General features: G+C 40.7%; 2 protein-coding genes across 2 annotated transcripts in view; both read right to left on the reverse strand.

Moving 5' to 3' along the window:
• Nucleotides 1–20,761, reverse strand: part of LOC117235418 (sterile alpha and TIR motif-containing protein 1) — a 138,715-nt gene that overhangs the window by 61,978 nt on the left and 55,976 nt on the right. The window lies entirely within an intron of this gene.
• Nucleotides 16,168–19,924, reverse strand: LOC117235426. Its single transcript, XM_033497433.1, has 5 exons — nucleotides 19,220–19,924; nucleotides 18,330–18,637; nucleotides 17,522–17,826; nucleotides 17,047–17,292; nucleotides 16,168–16,737 (listed from the first exon to the last, which is right to left on the reverse strand). The coding sequence occupies exons 1-5, from the start codon at nucleotides 19,654–19,656 to the stop codon at nucleotides 16,444–16,446; spliced, it is 1,590 nt and encodes a 529-aa protein (XP_033353324.1). The 5' UTR covers nucleotides 19,657–19,924; the 3' UTR covers nucleotides 16,168–16,443.

The following is a 20,761-nucleotide window of genomic DNA, read 5'->3' on the forward strand; positions in this document are numbered from 1 at the left end:
TGGCATTTTCGCTTCTGCTTGCAGTCCGCATGACATTTCTGCGACAACAGAAATACGATTCTCTCTACGGGGGACAGAGTCGCGCGCGAATTTTCCTGTCTTTGTCGCCGCCACGTTCGCCGCGACAAATGCAACTCGGATCAGCTGGCGAAGATACTCTGAAGTTTCGAAAAAAAAAAAAAAGAAAGAAAAAAAAAAAGAAGAAAGAGCAGCAGAAACACACACACAGGGCTTCCTTCTTATTTTTAAGTTATAAAATTTTCAGAGAATTTGGATAATAAAAATTGTTTGATAGCAGAATGCAACATGAGAGATGCAGTCGTTACGTTTTCGAAGAAGCGAAATTTGCGAGAACTCGAGGGACAGAAACTTTTATTTTCGTTTGTAGACATTTTTATGGAATCTGGATCGTATAAATTTTTTGACGAGAAGACGGAATCAGAGAGGCGATCGTTGCACTATGGAAGAAAAAGTGAAGTCGAAGTAAATTGGCGAAAATTTATGAGAACTTAGGGACGTATTTATGTACGACGTAAAGTGGTCGTATCTTTTTTGCTTGCTCTTGCACCGACTTGTTTAGTAAGCTGTGCGTGGCTTTGAAAGGGAAGAAGGTGCACGTGTTGTGAGACGTCAATTCAGAAACCAAAGAAAGTGCAGTGTTTTGAGTTGCAAGATAATAATGAAAACGTAGCACCTACTACGTTATTTTTAACCGTCTAAGCACGTAGGTAGCGCTTTGTGGCGTATAGATGCGTGAAAACATATTTGCACACGCTTTGGCCTCGATGGGAACAAGAGCGAAATTCACGTTGATTTAAGAAATCCAACATGAAATTTTCATTTCGGATTAATCGAGTTTCTCTAGAACGAATAACTTGCTTTCTAAAAGCAACGCATTCCAGTTAATACGTCGTTTGCATCGCCATTTACAATTTTTAAGAATAATTCCGACAGCGGGATCATCGTTTAAATCCATCAGCTGAAAGTCAACGAACGATAAGAAATTTTTCGTAAGCTTTACTTTCCTTTTAAACTTCCATTCCATAGAAATATTTATCTGAGAAGTTCAAAGTCGACGAACGATCGTTTTATCGAAGAAAAAGCATAATGTAAAAAGAAGTATTCGCGTATTCCAAATATTACATTTATCGATTCGCAATCGCGTAACACCACTCACAATTGCATAATCCCATCTCAAATATCCTACACTTCGAACCAAGCTCACTACGAAGGATTATACCAACCAATAAGCTGACAAATAAGCCCGCGACGATTCGTATCTCCGATTCCTCTTCATCCTCTCAAATATCCACAAATGCTCTTTTATTTTTCCTTTATTTTTAGACAATAGTGTCATAGTTGAAGCTATATATTTTCAAATTTACATAATCACTCGTCCAACGTCAGAAACGAGAATAAATCGAGACGCAGCGTTATGCGTGCGATCTAATCGATCGATATAAAATTAATCGCCGATTCAAAAGAACCAAACGATCGGCGAGATGTTCTAAATTTTTCATGCGCACACGGTACGTGTAACATACAACGATATCTAAAATATTCAAGACAGTACGTTTGTTACGATGTCTGGCAAACGAAACAAAGTTCTTTATAAATTCCATTTACTTAGTTACGCTTATAAATACATAAAAATGCATAAAAGTTGGCAATCTGCTGATATACATAGCCAACGAGAATCGCACGTGGTTTTCAATATATTCTTAGATCACGGATAAACGACTCGGTTTGACGATTCCACACGAGACTTCGAGACGCTGCAAAGTGGATTAATGGGATCACCAGCCGTGTAAATAATTCTTTCATTCCTGCCGATTCATTCATCTACGAGCCGGTTGCTTCTTTCTCTCGTCCGTTTGCTCGTAATTACCGCTACGCCACGTTTCTTTCTCTTTCTGTCTCACTCGAGAGTGTCTCTCGGTGGCCAGATTAAACGCATCCGGTTCGTCGTTTCACGCGTATGCCGCTTTTGTGAAAGCGTCGAGACGCGTATGTACACTATACACGACGTTCCACGAATTGCTGTTAGCTTCGCCGGAATATTCTACGTACGCGCAAGGCGCTGCTCTTCCGGGCGTTGAACGCCAAACCGGAAGTAACTGCGCCCGACACCCGTGTTCCTCTGGCGCACGCCGCGTTTCTTGTTAAGCGGACTGTACTTCATTACGGAAACGGGAAGCGTAAGTCGTTGCGGCGACTCTTTCGTGTGTTTGTTTCCTTCGGAATTTCATTCATAGCTCTGGCCTATAAGGTTTATTTGTACGGCGTTTAAGTATACGGCGTGGAGGATCGTTGGTCGCGTGGTTTGAATGACGAGATAACTCGATATTGAAACCATCAAATATACTTTTAAATAATTAATAAATACAGAGAAAGAGAATTAGTTAGTTCCCTCGGTACTAACTAATTCGCTAAAGACTGCGCATTGATCGTGCCGCTACAATGGTACATTAACGAAGGTGTAGAGAATAGATCGGAGTTTCTCAGGTTTACTTTGAACAATATACGATAGCTTACGAAAGTGTTGGAATATTTGTAACGTATCGCGTATAGCCTTTCATGAAGCAGTCAGGAATTTCATAAAATCTGATATCAAATTTCTTCTTGGGATAGCTTGTTCAAGATATCTCTTTGCAACCTCAGATTTCACAATCTCTCGAAACTTCCTCGAGGAAACCTTGAGCCACGGGAAGTTGTCATTAATAAACTTTTTCTCAGGGTAATTACCAAAACTATAGATTACCACTGTCTGCAAATTTCAGCCTTGATCTTTGCTATATGCCCGTATCACCATGAAACCAATATACCGGTATTACTAATCCTAGAATCGACGATGAAAGAAGTTACGAAAGTTGCTGATGCTCGAGAGATTCTCATACGAAGGGAGCTACTACGGTTTACGGTTCAGGAGCATCCCTGCTCTCCTAACTCTCGGCAATTTAGTAGCAGTTACACTTAACGAGCAACGCCTGTTGCTTGATTGTCTCAACGAGGCGGCTCCTCCACCCTTTTTCCGTGTTCACCTCGAAAGAAGCAGACGAAGAAACGGTCGTTGGAACGGAAAAAGAAAACCGGCTGATGGTACAAGCGAGCGAGAGGATTCTCGCGGAGAACGAGGAAGAGAAAGAGAAGAGGGAAGGACGAGAGAGGAAGAAAGAGAGAGCGAGCCGCCCACAGAGAGCGGATGCTGGGTCGACAGGGTCACCTCTCCGACAAAATGAATCTTTTATGCCCTCGCACGCGTGCGCGCCTTTACGACGCGTCCTCGAGAACGAGCCGCTCTCTCTCTTACGGTCTCGTTTCGAGACTGGACCGCACGGTAAACGATTGACCCGTTCAGCTCGTTGCTTTCGCGCCAGAGTGCATAAAATCTGTATTTTCACCGAAGACATTCCGTTTCTAACGTAAAGGCTACAGCGTGTTTCTCTTTGTAATAATTTCCTCCTACGACAATTAGGAAAGATATTCATCGACACGTTGATCGCGGCGGTGGTCACCGGTGAGACGCGTTTAAAAATCTTCCGAAATTTTTTTTGGGATGACTAATATGACATAAGATAAATTTCACGAACTAAGATAATTTTCAAACAATTTTCGGAAAAAACTAACGCAAATACGATACAGTATTTTGCGAGAATTAAATCGTTATTAAACAAAAAGCGTAGGTTATTAGTAATTTAGTTTGTAGTTTGATTTATCCTACGTTCGTATAATTTTTGGCACGAAGGGAAAATGTGAAAGGCAAAGGCATCCTCCTCTGGGAGGAGGACATTGATATTAATACCGCTTTAACGATCACGAAGCATCCGTTTAATGAACGCGATCGTCGCGTGCCACGAGCCACCCTGTTATTCAATTTAATACGGCACCGTCGGCTTTCGATCCCGCCACTCACAAGCAACGTTTCGTGTTGCGTATAACAAAATTATGCCCGTGTCAAACGATCATTTGCCGACTACATCTTCCGTTTTCATTTCTTCGTTTTTCTCTATATTTTCGATCTACGATCGTATTCAACTTGACAGGATATCGTAATTGGAAAGACACGAACAATACTGGCGGAATAAATATAAGAATTATTTTGCCATTACGCTTTTGAGATCAACAAATTATCAACTATCGCACGCTACCATTTTTCCAAAATCTTTTCGCCAGGGATCGCATATTTTTCCCGAAACGTTTTTAAAACGAGCCTTCTCCCATTAACGCGAGATTGCTGGCGCCAAAGACAAATTACCACGTGCGAAAACCACGAACGAGCCATCCGACACTCCCAATAAAAGCGAATCGCGAACGAGGGAGACTAACGAGCAGCAAGAGAAGAATATTTCGTACGAATGTTTTCCTGCCACGCGGGAAACGTTGCTAAATTTAAACGGGACCTAAATTCAACGTGTTTAAAACGAGACAACGTCGAATGCAACGGCCAGCTTCTTGTCGACGTCAGAAAAATTGGACGCTGTCAGGACACGTGTTTCGCGAGGCCATTTTGATCTCTTCATAACTTCCCTACCTTTAAACTTACAAATGTATCCTACCAAACACCGTTTCCAGCCTTTCTTTTCGCTATAGAAATATTTCATTTCGCGCATTCTATCCAGCAAAATTCTAACTAAATACGTACACCGTAGACGATCGTATTTCGTAACAATTGTTACGAACTCTCAACTAAGTAGCGATCAGTCAGGTTGCATCTGATCGGTTGATATAGCCAACCTTGAACAAGATTAACGCTCAAGGTGGAGGTAAATTAAAGCTGTCGAGTAGTAGTATGTTTAGGTTATGTATTTGCAAGTTAAGATACAGAAGACGGTGTAGTATAACACGAAGAGTCTGACGCTCTGATGAAGACTGTTGCAAGATTCTGTTACTACTGTTTCAAGAAGCTTCGTCCGATCCTTATATAATAATTTTCCATCCACAGGTTTTTCATGGTTTGTGGGCTTTACACCTGACCTATCGGGCATTTAGGGTGTTTATTAGCCTCTTAACGAGGTCCGTATCGTAAGGTTTATAACTGAGGAAGTAGAAAATTCGAAGATTCCCAAAAAAGACAGTGCTGTGCGAGTCATAAACGGACAGCCACTCTAAGTCTCGAACAGCAATTATCTAACGTATTCGATTCGAAAAAGTGACGAGTTTAACGACTGTTTTCTCGGGTGATCCTAATTCGGTGAATCTAAAACTACTAAATTAGCGAATCTACAGGTACAACATAAATTGGCCTTGTTCGCTGATACGTCGAGTTCCCATCTTCAAGCTCTTCCTCTGTATCACAAACATACGCTTTTAACGAAAAATTAGCGTACATATGAATGCTGGTCTTAAGCATGCAATTAGCTGTGAAGATAATCTAACGTATCGTGCTTATTAATACAGCGAATGACCGTTCAAACACTCCGATGATCTTTGCGTAACGTATGCTTGCAATTAATATCTTACAAACATTATGCACATGTTCAGACGCTTTAAACGTATCTAGCTAGCGATCGTTGGAATACTTTCGCGAGCCACTGCGTACAATAAAAATACCTCGTTGCGTAGATAGGAAGTTGGTGGGTTATCGAACCGTTGTAAAAAATGAGTCTGACTGGGAAAATAGTCAGAAATGACAGCCACCGATGATGCTAGACCAGAGCTAGATCACGCAGAGCAACCTTTTTTTGGGTAAACGGATCGAGCGGCTCTGGGTTTAACAAACTCGGTCTGGTTTCAAGTTACGTAAGCCATCAGGGATCCGCGAATCGCCGGAAAAGATTACCAGACGTGGTCGGTTGAAATAACTTTGGCGATCGGCCAGCGAAAAAAATATCGGCTCGACGATTGTTGCGCGCGTGTCCGTTTGCACGTTTCGACGGCGCGACGTTACCTCGCGACGAAACACGGTCACGTTCACGGTCGTGCGTGCCCAATGAATACGTCGGGATTCATAAATTTCTACGAGACAGCCGTGAATCTCGTAACGTTTGATTCCCCTGACCGGTATAACATAGGAAAAATACGAATCGTTGCGTTGTTTAGATCGATGTCAAAGTTAGTTCGGCAAAGTAGTAAAATAGTAAGCTTCCTGCAAAGAAACTGGGTCAGTCGGGGGTGCAAGCGTTTTAGCCTTGAGTCTCTTCTCTGTGAATTTTTCTTTGTATCAAATAACGTTAGAAATATTGGATGTAAGGAACGAGTACGTATAAGATCGCAGAGATATCGATAAGTAGTATCCCTTCTCCTTTTTCTCTTCTCGAAATTTGTATTTTTATTAAAAGCGTAAATTTCGTTAGATAAAGGAAGATATTCTTCGTTACCGAATATCTCAGGTACTCTGATATGATACGACACGACTGGAATTTCATTTACGAAATTCTCACGTCATACTAATTGTATCTATGCATTCGCGTGAATATAAAGACGATCACGTTGGAATGTTAGCTCGATGGTTCTATCGTTAATTAATCGGAACGCCAATTCGTATAAGGAGTTCCACTATAAAAGATCTCGAAGGAAGTTGGTAAAGTCGAATTCTAAACAGTCTGAGGAATCCTATTATTACGTGTTTACGTACATTGAACCAGAAAGGATCTTAACCTACTGCGCGTCTCCATAATCGTATTCCGAGAAACCTTTGACGTAGTGCTAACATAGAGAAGCTCTGACGTAGCGGCACACGTTTTCACGAACCAAGCCTAGCAAACCTCCGACATACCGCTGTCGATACTATTTTCACTAGCCAGCCGTAGAAAGCTTCTGACGTACGACCACGTCCGGCCGGACTAAACCATCTTCTATACAAACTCAATTTCTTTTTCCAATTCGAATAAGTTCTCCTAATTGAAGTTTCTTGTCGTGGACAAAATTGTCGTTGTATCGCTTGCTAGAAAATGTTACACGTTTCCGTATGCCACGAAACATAGCCTGTAGCCTATTTTTGGAAAGCTTATTGCTTTCGCCTACAAACTTGGAGGAACTTTTCTCTTATTAATTTTCAACGAGATTCACGCCAGAATCAATAAATCAGAGAATGGTATACTGTGAATGCCGAATCGTTGTACGCAATATAAAAGTTTCGTGCGCTATGTAAGAGTTTCACGCGACGATATTACGTATATGATCGTGTTATTGGAAGGTAAATGAGTTTTAACGCGAAAAACAACTTTAACGCGACCATAAGTCGGCAGGCGTTTCTTCAGCGAACGACTCAACCGGTAAAACCGTTAATCCAATGAGCAGGCCAACCAACTGATCGCGAGGATCAGGGACACCGCGCTTATCGCTAAATCGAGGAAATACCGTAGAAACGACCGACTACGCTCGAACACCGTTCTCCAAGAATCCGCGATTAGGGTACAGGGTTGGTTAAACGACTATTAATCTTACGTGTTTACTACACAGTAGAGTTCGATTTGCGCGAATCTCTCGAAGGACAAACAGTGTGTATAACCGGAGACCGGTGATTCGCGATTTTTCATTCAAGTAATTCAAACTTTACGTTTAGATCGGTGGATTAGCGTTAATATTACAATTTCTTTCGAGTAAATAAAATTCTATTGTACTCTGACGCTGCAAACGCGAAACCATTGAAAACGACTGGTATCTGATCTTCTACTTTAGCGATTAATAAAAATAGATGAATGGTGATTATTATAGTAACAGAATATGTACAATTAATTTTCGATGGTAGTATACAGTGTACATCGGTGAGAAAATATTTTTGTGAACGAATTTTAACGATGGAATACGGTGAATTTCTGTGATAGACGATACGGTGGATCTTAGTCACAGAATATAGAAAATTTGAGTAAAACGTTTGGAGCTGACATAAATGTCATTTACGCGAACCGAACTTCGTCGCTATCGTACAGTAGTGGAACGTTAGAAGCATAAAGATTGTATCGTGAAGTGTTAACACAGAGAAGTTGGTGCGATATTCGAATTTTATTGCAATTTTCTATAGTTTGACCTTAACGGACCAATATCTGCTGTCTCCGTTGCAAAAATTCTGCGACGTCACTTGGAATACCGAGGACAGCGAACTTGTACAAATCTGAAGATGAAAAAATTTCGTATTACCTTGGTATGCAGGCCCGAGAAGAAAGTGCGTCGCGGCGCGGAGTACGACGACATGTTGATCTTGTTGACGACCATTGTCATGGCAGCACGAAAGCGTGTTCCTTCGTTCGATCGATTTCTTTCGTTATCTCGGCTTTCAATTGGCACGCAACTCCTCGTTCCGTGCCAGCGTCGATGGTCTCTCACTCATTCGAACAGTCCACGCGTCTGTGTGTGTCCATATGTACCAACCAACAACCCCGAATAATCACTGTCTTCTTTCTCTCACATAATCGAATAACATAAACGAGCTCTAAAAACGCGTTTTATCCAACGTGCTTCTCTCTATCATCTTTCCATTATTCTTAACTGAAATATCCAAATAAAATTCACTTTTATATATAGAGAACGTAAGCCCGTATCCGACAAGTAGATTATCTTTCATAAGAATTAAATACTTTTCTGCCACTGGATACACGGGAATACGATTCAAAACATGAACGACTTTGAGAACAGCGCAATGTAAGAGACACGAAATATCGCAGAGAAGCAAAAACCCAAAGTGAGAACACAACCGAGATGAAGTTCGCGCGGTACTGACGGCGGCGCGCGGCGCAGCGCGGTATATAGTCTCCCCACCACTCGGTCGCGCGACCAATCGGAATGCGGTCCGGGCGCGCGCCAACTCGGCGGGTAGATACGAATAGTGGTGGCGTATCTGGATGAGCGGCAGTCTCGCCGTGACCTTCGAACTTGGAGGGCTGTGTCTAGCGCGATGCAAAACAGCCACGAGAAGGGATAGAGTGCCGATCATTGGAGGCTGTTGGATGGAAACGATATGAGAAGAGTAGTGGTAGGGCAAGAAGGCTGGAATATACTCGAAGTACGAGTTCGAACGACCAGTAACTGTTTCCACGGATCCCTCCGTGTCGCAGATTTTGGATTACAAGCTATTTTTTAAGGGGTGTCGACCATACCTAAGTTGGCACGGTGGTAGAAGAATCGTTGAAATTTTGTTGACGACGCTATGAAAAAAGGTCTCGCGTCGATCGAATAATATTTCGATTCATTTCGCGTTCGCACGCGATATCGTGCACGAAGATTACGATAAAAGCACGATAAATGTACGTTTATTGATCTTGTGATATTAATGTCACTTTAGGATGAAACAAAATTTGTAATCTTAATATGCCGTGATTGAAAATGAAAATAATCTGGTAGGTTCGAAGAATGTCTTTTAAAAATAGCCGACGATAAGTTGACAATGTTTTACAGGGGCCAAGGGCATGATTATTAACGTCGTTACGCCAATTTAACGTGATTAATATTAGCGTGGATAACAAATGCTACATTAAACATTTTCCAACCGTTCAAAAAAGTAGGAAAAACACATATCCGATCTAAAAATCAAATGGACAGACAGCTTCAAAGTGGAATTGTTTAACAATATATTGCATTTTAAATTTGTTTCTACGCAAAAGTCAGGAAATGTGACTTATCGTGTTTTTCACCTGTGGCAATCTTTTTATACGCCAATCGTTTCTTTCTTTTAATTTCATTATTCATATAATACGATGATCAAAGTATCGTCAGAATTCGCTAATATCATCAAAAAGATTTTTTATTAACCGAAATTTTTTTTTTACAAGAAAGAAGTGTTAATTAAACGATTCGTTCATGTACTTTGCGTTTGAACGCGATATTGTACAATTGAAGCGTGCGTTTCGGGCAAGTTTTTCTTATTCAAATTCTTCTTTCTTTTTTGAAGCACGGAACGTGCTAATTCCTTTAGAACCAAGATTCAGTGCTTGTTCTTTGCGCGAATTCAAATAAAACGAGTATCTTAAACAGTTCCAATATTTGATTTTGAGTGGCTAGCGGGCCGGTTTCTACGTCAGCGTGGGTTTTGGCACATCTCGCGAATCCTTCGTGGCGGATGCATAAATTCGGCTGTATTACCGCACACAGGGTAATAAATACGCTGCACGTTTCGACTCCAACGTTTCTGCTATATTTTATTTAAAAGCGTGTCATTATTTCGTTGCGTTACATCACTTTAAACCTGACACGAAGTTGTTAACACATTCTCACAGGACGCTTTGCATTAATTCGCTTCCTATTAATAATTATTACAGATTATTAATAAATATGCAAACATCGATAAAACAAAATATTCAACTTCGATCCTATAAAAATTCTCAGACGGATAATTCGATCCTCTCGACGTTCCATTAAAATTGAAGACAAATCACAAAGTACGCCTAGTTCTCGTTGCATCAAGCTAATGACAGAATAATGTGTTTGTACACGGAAATGTTCAAAAGCCGGAAGCCTCGATGACTAGGAGAAGGACAGGATCGTGGTTCGAAAGTTACGATTTCTAACTCTAAAAATTTACATGGAAACTACCAGGTCGACGACGAATAGAGCGGAAAAAATATACTTCGCCCATGAATACTTCCATCTCGTTACGGATCACGTAATTGATAGCCGTGCGTCACAGGCCGCGAAGTAGAACCGTCACCTTGCCAACAGCGATTCTGGCTGTTGATTCTCCTCGATGATTAGCCGCGACTTCCACCGGGTACCAGGTCTGTAATTTTCTGTGGCAACTTGTGCACGCGGTATGCAAACGAACGCCACCGCCTGGGAACCCGAGAATCTTCGCATCTCTCCGAGCCCTGCAACGTTTTCTATTTGCAACTATGAATGCTCGATACACTCGGTTACAATGTTGGGTATCAAAGATTGCAAACGACTTTTGACGCAGAGAAGTCTGAGAATGACACGATACTGTAATTATCGAAGTATGAAATTTATAGCAAAGATATGAAAGCTTGAAATATTTGAAAGAACGCGAGAATCAAACGTTTGGAAGAAAAAAGTTGCTCATTGGCAAAGGTTCGACGAACCCTTCGCGAAAAGGGCGCCATCAGGTCGGAAAAATCTCGACTTCTGACATTGGCGAGGAACAGCTGTCCCGGTGTAGCTGTGAAGTGGGAATGCTTAAAGGGGTCAAGGACCGACGATGAGGAAAACCACGATTGTCACTTTCTTGGTAAAGATCCGGAAAGAAATAACCCAGGAAAAATATCGAAAACGGAGCACCTAGGATTCTGTAGGAACGTGAATCGAAATTTTAAATTTAGATTATGCGGTATCGTGGCGATAACGTAGACAAACGCGTAACTTAATCGCCATTTGCGATATTATCAAGCATTTCTTACCATTTTTGAAGAAATTTGTCACATTTTTAAATTACGCAAAGAGAAAAAGAACACGTTGAATTTAATTTTTTACTTTCATTCGATTATCAAACGTGTCGTTTTATCGTGATCGCAACGTTATCGAAAAAGTATCACCATTTCTAAGAAATATGTAAAATATGTATTTAATGTTTCAAGTTAACGAGTAAAGCAGACGATAAACATTTAGCGGAATGTTTAATAATAAACTGGGAGAACGAGTATCGAAGCTGTTTGTTTCTCGGGAACGTGGTCGAGGAACACGTCGCCTTAGTGTTTCTTTTCATAGTATCGTATAAGTTGACTCACGATCAGTGGGTCATACAAACCGGAAGCGAACGATCGGTCCATTAAACGGAAACGCTGAGAACCGCGTACGAATTTAACTCGTTTCCTTGAATCAAAGTCGTTCGGAGCCTGGTTTTTATTCCAGAATCCGGGCATTCGGCAGATCTTTCGCTTCTTTGAAATAGAGGAAACCTTGAAACTGTGGAGAAAATGACTTTTCTATTTTGAGGATCTATCTGTAGAAGAAACTCGGAGTTTCGCAGGAATATACGAATTATTAGATATTACCGTCTTAATAAAATATACGAAAACATTTTCAAATTTCAAGTCAAACAAATTTCACAATAACTGTTCTTGTTATTAACAATTTTTATACCTTGCAAAATTTTCGATACTAAAATTACGTACATCTAAATATATATCTCAATAATCGCTATAACAATTGCAATTAAAATAGTACGATGTTCTTATTTCCTATCGCAATAAAAATTAATATTAATTCCACGAGAAGATCCGCGAATTTTCAATAATCGAATTTTCAATAATTCTATTGTCCGCTCCTGATAAATTTACTAGTTTTCCTAATTTTAATAAATTTGACAATTTGATAAATTTGTTGATCCTAATGTTAAAAGAAATTCGTGAAAAATTGAGAATGCTGGTGAATTATCGGTGGAAATTATTCGACGACAACTATTTCGACAAAGCGATTTCCTCGGGGGCGCTGTTTCATCGGTTCATCGTGAACTTTGACACGGTAAATCAGGAGCAGGCGTCGGTGAATCGTGCTCGCCCGCGTCCCGACGCCATTAATTTCGCTCGGAGCACGATGATGGAGCCTGGGGGTTCCTATTTGTGACCACGCGAAAAGAAAACGACCTGAACGCTTCAGAGGGATCGCAGAAGGGAAAAGAAACGAGGGTACGTGAACAGGCATCGGCGTCAAGGAGTCGCGTGTAAATTTATCTTCAAGCGAGTTGTACGCGAGCCTTTCTTCGTACGCCGAACTTTCTGTCGATTCTCGACCTTTCACGAGCTCCAACAACTTTACCGAGTTCGTTGGCCATGGTTACACCCTTCGTCAAAATTTTATCCAAACAGGATACTTCGAACATTTTCCGATGATCTACAGAATTACATATTGTAGCATCTTACTACAAGTAGTTTATTTAAAATGGATTAAACAGGTGTTGGTTAAACAGGAAACGATGGTTGTCTAACGTGAACTAAGTACAACAACGTATTATAATTAAGACAACTAAATAGTTCATTTGCAACTCTCGTCACCACGGTTCCAACGCTCTCTCTCTCTCACGCGGACCACACCCCCTCGACAACGCAATTCGCACTCTCTGACTTATCGATTCACACTCTCTTAATTAACACTGACTGTTAATTCGTCTTCCTCCCCTTAGCATCCCTTTGTCTTTTCTCTTAGCTCCACCACGCACGTGTTGCGCAACCGCTCGTGGTCAGGGCCACGCAGGCCTCTTCCGCGTAACTATTCGATCGAAGGACCGACGATATATGGTTTATGGTACGTCCGGTATCTCTTAGGCCTTTCGTCCACGATACTACAATATTGTACACATAATCATACGCACGTATCGTACAACGTGTGTATACAACGTAACGTATCTCTGGAATTCTCTGAAAGTGAATCGATCAGAGATTTACGATTCAGCGTATCGATTATGTAAAGCAAAGACACTTTAGAGATTTTATGCTGTGCGTTCAATAAAATTGTTGAATTTGATTCCGCGATAATCTTCGTTTGCTGCGAGTGGATATTAAATTTTCATACTTGGACTTTTCCACGCACAAATATTTCCATACGTTTCCTAAAATTCTGATTTTTTCGTAGAAATACCTCTTAAAATAGAAAACCTGTATCGATTGTCGTAACGTTATCGTCGTTGAAGATACACTAAGTAATTTAGTATCGAAACGTGTCATCTCATATCGGGAAAAAATATCACGATTGTCGGCGACGTGATCGTTGGAAACGGTGCTATACGAGACTAGCTCCAATTAAGAGCGCAACAACAGCCTTTGGCATCGTTTCGCGGTATTCCAATTAAAATTGCAAAATCCTCATCGTGACCACAAATGTCCCTTTTGATTATTTTATCAAAGAATTCCAGTCGGGATTCCCGCCGTACCCGGCAAGTACATGGTAGCAATCGCTACAATGTGTACGGTGTACATGCACGCTCGAAGCGATCGATCAACCACGACGATTATCCTGCTGTTTGTGGCACGTAGACGTTTTCACGCGTTCGAGAAAAACGATCTTGATCGGCGTGCCGACGGAAATGGAGAGGAACAAAGAGGAAAGAAGACGAAACGATCGTTAATGGCACGTAATGCGCGCTATGGACGCGAATTATCCGGCGTAACTGTAATTTGCGCCTTTTTTTCGCTCCTACTCTCCCCCTGCGACGTCCCTCGCCATGGATCCGGCTGTTTAGTTGCGTAATGCTTGTGCAATAATTACCGATGTTTGAGCAATTGACCGCCTCCGGCGCTACCGTGCGTATCACGCCATGAAAATGAAAAAAGAAAACGTTCGCCAGCCGCTTCTATCGATCCTGCGAGATAAACGTGAAGTTTTGATAAACGTTCGGTAATCTCGTTAACTTGGTCGATGATCGATAAAAATTGACACGACCAGCCAGGTAATTTGATTGTATCGCTCTGTCACGGAAAATTGAATATCGATTTTTCTTGAATCGTAAATCGATGGAGACACGATTATTCTCCGTATGGGAATTATTCGCAGGTTATCGGAGATAGGAGATTGAGTTTCGTATCGGAAATTAACAGCAACTTTCAATTTTTCTTTCCTTTTTCTTTGAATTTAAGAAGTTTCTAAAAACCTTGAGGATTTTCGGATGTCACAGGACTTATTTGATGTTCTAACAAATTTTAAGACTATCTATAAACACTATATCTATTCGTTCAATTTTAAACAACGGTCGTTACACAATTTTGCAAAATTACTATGAGAATTGTTAGCGATTATTAGAATTATCGTAACAAATTATTTCAATCTTCCGTAATCGGTATCTCTCCTTCTTTTCAATTTTCATCAATGTTCTCCGATAAATCCAGGAAAAAACAACTACGCAGAAGAACCGAAAAGAAATAAAGTTTTTTCTTCAGAAAAAAAAAAGAAAAAAAGAAAATATAAATCCAGAAGAAACTGCTACTTTCCAAGATTTAAATGACATGTAAAATCCTCGTGTTCTTTTTAAGTTTGCGAGGCTGTACGGCGTCGAAAGTGTCGCGCCAAAAATACGGGCGAAAATGGCCGATTTAGCTGGAAGATTGAGTAGCCGGAGTGACTAACGTCTTCTCGGTTAATGGTTCAATTGTTCGGTTCGCTTGGCGAAATTTAGCGAGGATACACGCGAAAGGGACTGGAGAGCTCGCGTGCCATTCGCGCGTGAATTTCTCGCATCGGTCGCGTGACAAATTGCCTCGTTAATTCGATCAGCGCGATTCAATTTATTCACTCTGATCGCGGCTGATTTTCCGCTAATCTCGCGCCATTTCGTAGACGTCACTCCGATCATTTGTTACGGTGTACACTGTGATCTACCACGTGGAAATAATATTTTCATGATTTTTCATACCTTCTGCACAAAGTGTATTTTTATCAACGTACCGCGATATATCAACAGTTCGAGAACGACAGGAAAGAATGCAGCAGGGTTAACCGTACAACCGGACCGTGATAAATAATTCGCTAATTTTCGATCTTCTGTCAAATCAATTACAGAAGATACTTTTTAGGCGAAAGCTTCATCCGCGATAAATATACCTATGGTAACCTGGTTTTTTCCTTTTCGATTAAATAACCCAATCGTCTGACAAAGACAACTCTACAAAAATAGCGAATAGCCATCGTCTGCCTATCAAAATGCTAAAAGCAAATGAAATCTTTCTGTAAATCATAATAACCCACGTTTAAACATAAAAATTGACTAACGACGCCTACCAATTTGCCTGGTAACCGGTTCCAGTAGTTGGAGGAAAAATTAGGCGAACATAACGAACGATATATTTAACGTATAAACGAGGATTAATGATTCTGTGCAACAGTGTAACACATTCGAAGGGAATACCTTGTTTTGACGGTCGCTTGGCGAACGTTTCCCGTTGGCGAATCACGATTAAAAAATTGGCAGCGAGACAGGTGCGTAATATAACCTCTAGAGCCCGCGGTGTCGCTTGGAATTCTGCCAAAGTTACGCAAACGCGTTGCCAACGACAGCGAATATTCAAGTATGATCCGGCTCTGCCAAAACGCGCAAAGAATGGAATCCATGGTCGGCGAAAAAACAGGCCTCCGCCATTTGAATTATTCGAAACACGATGGAAACTCTACGATAAGCGTTTAAAAGCAATTGCAGTTTTACGAGGTAAGGGATATCATATATTTAAGAAAAAATTACGAAAAGTATTACTGCTTTTATATCGAGTTAATCTTCGAATGTTGTAGAACGTTCCCATATGGATAAATATAACGCGACATATGTGTAAAAATTACTGCGAATAAATAGAACGTCCGTTGACAAACGAATCAAATTTTATTTTTTGCATAGGCGATTATCGCTCCAATGAACTTTAAAAGTCGTGGCGTTCGATCAACAAGATAAATAACATCGTATTCTCACAATTAGTAGTCTACTATAAACTGTAATTATTTTCAAAACATTTTCTTCGATCAGAAGACAATTTCCATAACAAAGTTCATCACGTAATCAAACAATTCGCTGTTTGTCGATCAAAGTTTCACGTCATTCGTGCAGCAATAAAAAATGGATGAAAGTTGAAGAATACGATTTCATAAGAAAGTGTAGATCGCAAATTCTTCTTCTTTATTCTCCTCGTTTTCATCTTCGACTTCCTCTTCTCCGTAATACTCCTCCTCTTCCTCCTCTTCCTCCTCTTCTTCTTCGAACATCTCGAGAATAACATCTTCAGCACCCTCGGGGAAGTACTCGTCTATCATCGCTTGCGCCTTTTCATCGTCTTCAGTGACGAAATACGGCTCGATGCTCGCGAAGGACAAAAAAGCATCGTCGCTGATCCTCCGGAGGATTATTACGAATATCTCGTTACCAGTTTGATATTTTGCCTGTGTCAATGTTCTTCGTTTAATATTTAATCATCCAATATTTTATATCGTCGACGTACGTATAGCAAGAAAAGAGAAAAGAAGATTTGATCTTCTGAACTGGCACTGGTCAAGATCGCGAGCAACCGATTCAAATTAGATTCCAAGATATATATCGATATTAATTTTAGAAACGAACAGTAATTTACGAAATACAATCGAAAATAAAACATAATATAATATAATATAATATAATAAATTAGAAGTTTAATTTTATCCAAACTGTCGAGTTACTAACGATCTAACGATACCAATTGAGAGTTAAGTAACCTTTCTTTCGAAATCTTCGGGGCTGGACGCTATTCGCCTGGCTATCGGTGGATTATCGAACTCGAAAGCGCCAAAATATTCGATCGCGTCGGGGTACAATGCGCATGTTTCACGGACCACCGCGAACTTTGAATAGTAAAACTTGACTGCGCAGAAGGGAGCCGGTGGTACGGGCTCTTCGTAAGGGTGCACTAGTTCCATGTAATTGGAGAAAAGGGTCGTGTACACGTGTACCTTGCTTCTGGCCTATAGAATTGCGAGAGTAATGCGAGCTGTTGGAAAATGCATGTTACTTCGCCTGGAATAAATAATCCTCGGAGGAAACCGAGAAACTTTGTAACCAACGTAATTAATAATACTTTAAGTAATTAATAAACAGTCATAAAGAAGAGTCGAGAGGTGAAAAGTTTGAAACAAAAAGTATGTATAAAGCGAGTGATTAATTTCTATTCGTGTATTCTAAATTTAAAGATACCTGAGGAGGTACCCAAACCGCGGGATCGGTGCGAGGAAAATCCTCCTCATCCTCGGGATCAGGTTCATGAACGTACACGTACCTCTCCATGTAAGACTCATTTAAGGAGGAAGGAGCAGCGTTAGGGTGTATCAGTGGAGTCGTGCTGGTTAACAAATGTATCAGATAATCCTCGACATCGTTGATCGCTCGCGTCGGACACCTTTTAGTCCCTTTAGGACATTCGAAGGGATAGGGTACAGGCCAATCAGGATGAGGACGTCTACCTTTCAATCTCATCGCTATCGTTCTACCGTCCATTAATCCTGACATAGAATAATCGAACAATCGCGATATAAAATTAATTGTAGTCAAAGCGATGTCACCTGTAAAGTCCTGCGACGAAGATCAAAGTAGATCAACGGTTTTTCGTTTCTTCCCTTTGTTCTTATTTTGAAGTTTGCAATTCTATTTTTAAACACTTCCTCGCAGCCAATGTTCCGCGTATTCCGCTAAACAAACCGTACACTCGAAAATGTCGAGACGAAATTTCAAGCAAAATGTTGTAGACATATGGCGTTCAGGATAATTTAGTGAAAAAGAACCTACGTATTTATAAACTCTTTTTCCACAAAGTTTTAAAAAAATTCATACCGATACTATTAAACTGTCTATAAATAATTAGTAAAATTCGATAAAATATAAAAGCAAAATGTAACGACAGAGCTCTCGTATAAAACATTAATACGTAAAGACAACTGTGTATAATAAATTTCGGTAATAAAAAGTGAAAGTTTTGAAGGGGATATCGAAGAATTTAAAAAGTCACCTGCTACCAGTTCTTTCGTAATCTCCACGTTACTCTCAACGAACATCTTCTCGATCGTTTCCTCGTTCAATTGCACACGAAGCTCCTCGAGCACGTCGAAATTTTGTCTAAACAGCGTATTGATTAGTTCGAGGTACGGAGGGCACTGGTACTTGTCCCTGTGTCGACCCTCTTCCTTGAACACCCAGGGATAGAAAACCAGAGCGGTGACCTCGCTCAATTCGAATATCATCTGTGCCAGGAACGTCTCGTACATCTCTCTTTCCTCAGCTTCTTTCTTGGCACGTTGTTGATCCTCCACCACTTTTCTTGTTTGCAACGGATAATTTTGCAATCAGCCGCTAAACATTATCCACTAACCGTACTCGTAGCAAAACTGATTACTATCGAAATAAGTTTTTATTCGGATGAAAATTTGTTAATCGACGATTAGCGTTATTTGATCTGATATTTTGTTTTCGACAAAGATATAGATATTTGTTACTCGATTTTATCAGGAAGATAATAATACGTTTCTATGACACGTGCAATTTCTACGTCAGAATAACAATATCACATAATACGATGTACAAACGTAGGTACATTCCATTTGATATTTATTGAATTGATAAAATATTATCGCATCGAGTTGTTTCAAAACGCATGTCTCATATCAAATATGTTTCTTTCATATTTGAGTATTTCGATATTTTGAAATTCATTTCTAGTTCCCATATCATTACTTTCGGATACGCTTCTTTCTTACTCTGGCTAAAACAATTATTCCTCCCCTTTACGTGTCTATTGTTCTCATTTCGAATAAAAAAATGCTCAAACCTTGCAGGTATAATTGTTAAGAAATTATGTTGAAAATTTCGAAAATATTATTCGATGGTTGACGATAACGATACCTGATGGCTTCCTTCTCTTGCCATTTAATCTCTTCCTCGGGTGTTCTAGTGCTCACATCCAGCACCATTTCCGGTTCCTCCTCGTTCTGCACCCTTTTAATCTCCGTTACGAGCAGTTTTCTAAGCTGGGGGCAATTAGCACCGAACACGAGGTTCACCATCTTGCCATTTTGAAGAAACATCCAGACTGGCTCGCTTCTTCCGCGAAATCGTTCGAGATCGCCGATGTAATCGTTCTTCACGATCGCGTAGTTGATCGTGTCACCTCCTATCTCTAATTTTACACTTCGCAGGGTGCTCACCATGGCGATACATGGGCCACACCACTCGGAGTAAACGTCAGCGAGAATTAAACCCTTTCGACTTAACAGCTGTTGCCAATCATCCTCGGTTTCCACTTCGACCTGCAGCTGAGTTTGCTCTTTTCTTCTCGCCATTTTACAATTACGGTACTCTTGGTGGATTTATGTGGCGGCAATTTGTATCGAGCGTCGATAGGTCGAAGCGCGCAAATGTTGTTCCGACGAATTTAGCTGTCAGTTCGTAGCAAGTTTCGATCGACAGGTTAGTATCGTGTAGGTTAATAACGTGTTTAGCATCGTTTGTAATTAGACTTGACAGGTCGGAGTAACGTAGGTTAACGTCTAGAATTATTTGCAGCTACTATCAATTTGTAGCTACACGTACGTATTAGATCGTACTAGTTTAAGGATATTTAAATCAAATCGCGTGTACAGCTCTCGTCCAGTTTGGTTTCACGGTCATTAAGCAAGTCTCTTTACGGTCCACGTCAAACGACAATATATTCGAAGTAAAACTTTCAGAGACACGATAGAACGATAATTTCAGGCATTAACAGCTAGAACGAGACTGTCACGCGTTCGTAAATTGCATTTTACCATACGTAATACGTATATACGAATTACAGAGTTAAATTACACTTCACTGCAACAATTCTCCAGCATTCCCACGATTAATCGCGTTTAATTATGCCAGAAGCTTGTAATCGTCGCTTACATTAAGAAAACCATTCGTTTTCTCGTATAAACCAGACGATTGATTGGAGACGAAGGTCTGGATTAATCGTGGCCACGTGATTTACGTCTACTGACATTTCCATCGTCAACGACGGATGTGAACGATGAAGGAACTACGCGCGTTTAACGACGTGAATCTCGCATCCTGCGGACGTAAGGAGAGAAGCGCGAAGAGATCGAGGCCGACGATAACGCGTCTCGACGACGATCTTCACTTGTCGTCGCAGCGACCATCCTCTCGTTTAGTCTTACGCCCCTAATTCGCGGTCTAGCCACGATAATTAGTACGTTCGCGATCCTACATCAGCAGCTACGTTATGTGACTGACATGTCTTGTTTTTGTTCTGCCAGTAATTTGTGCTGCCTTGCGCGAGACGAGTGACGTTTGAGACGCGTGGAAAAACTCCGAGAGAAGACCGGCGAGTTTGTTGCAATTTTAGCCGGTTTTTCAGCGAACTACTAAAATGCTCTAAATAGGACGTTTAGAAGAGAAGATTTGCGTTTG

Source organism: Bombus vosnesenskii, unplaced genomic scaffold (genome assembly GCF_011952255.1).
Source record: "Bombus vosnesenskii isolate JDL3184/JDL3185 unplaced genomic scaffold, Bvos_JDL3184-5_v1.1 scf7180000013316, whole genome shotgun sequence".
Lineage (NCBI taxonomy): Eukaryota > Metazoa > Arthropoda > Insecta > Hymenoptera > Apidae > Bombus > Bombus vosnesenskii.

Coding starts and splice junctions, on each gene's coding strand:
- LOC117235426 (XM_033497433.1), bottom strand. CDS start 19,656: ATGGCGAGAAGAAAAGAGCAAACTCAGCTGCAGGTCGAAGTGGAAACC. Junction 18,638..19,219: donor CAAGAGAAGGAAGCCATCAG/GTATCGTTATCG, acceptor GTTGCAAACAAG/AAAAGTGGTGGAGGATCAAC. Junction 17,827..18,329: donor TACGAAAGAACTGGTAGCAG/GTGACTTTTTAA, acceptor ATTCTATGTCAG/GATTAATGGACGGTAGAACG.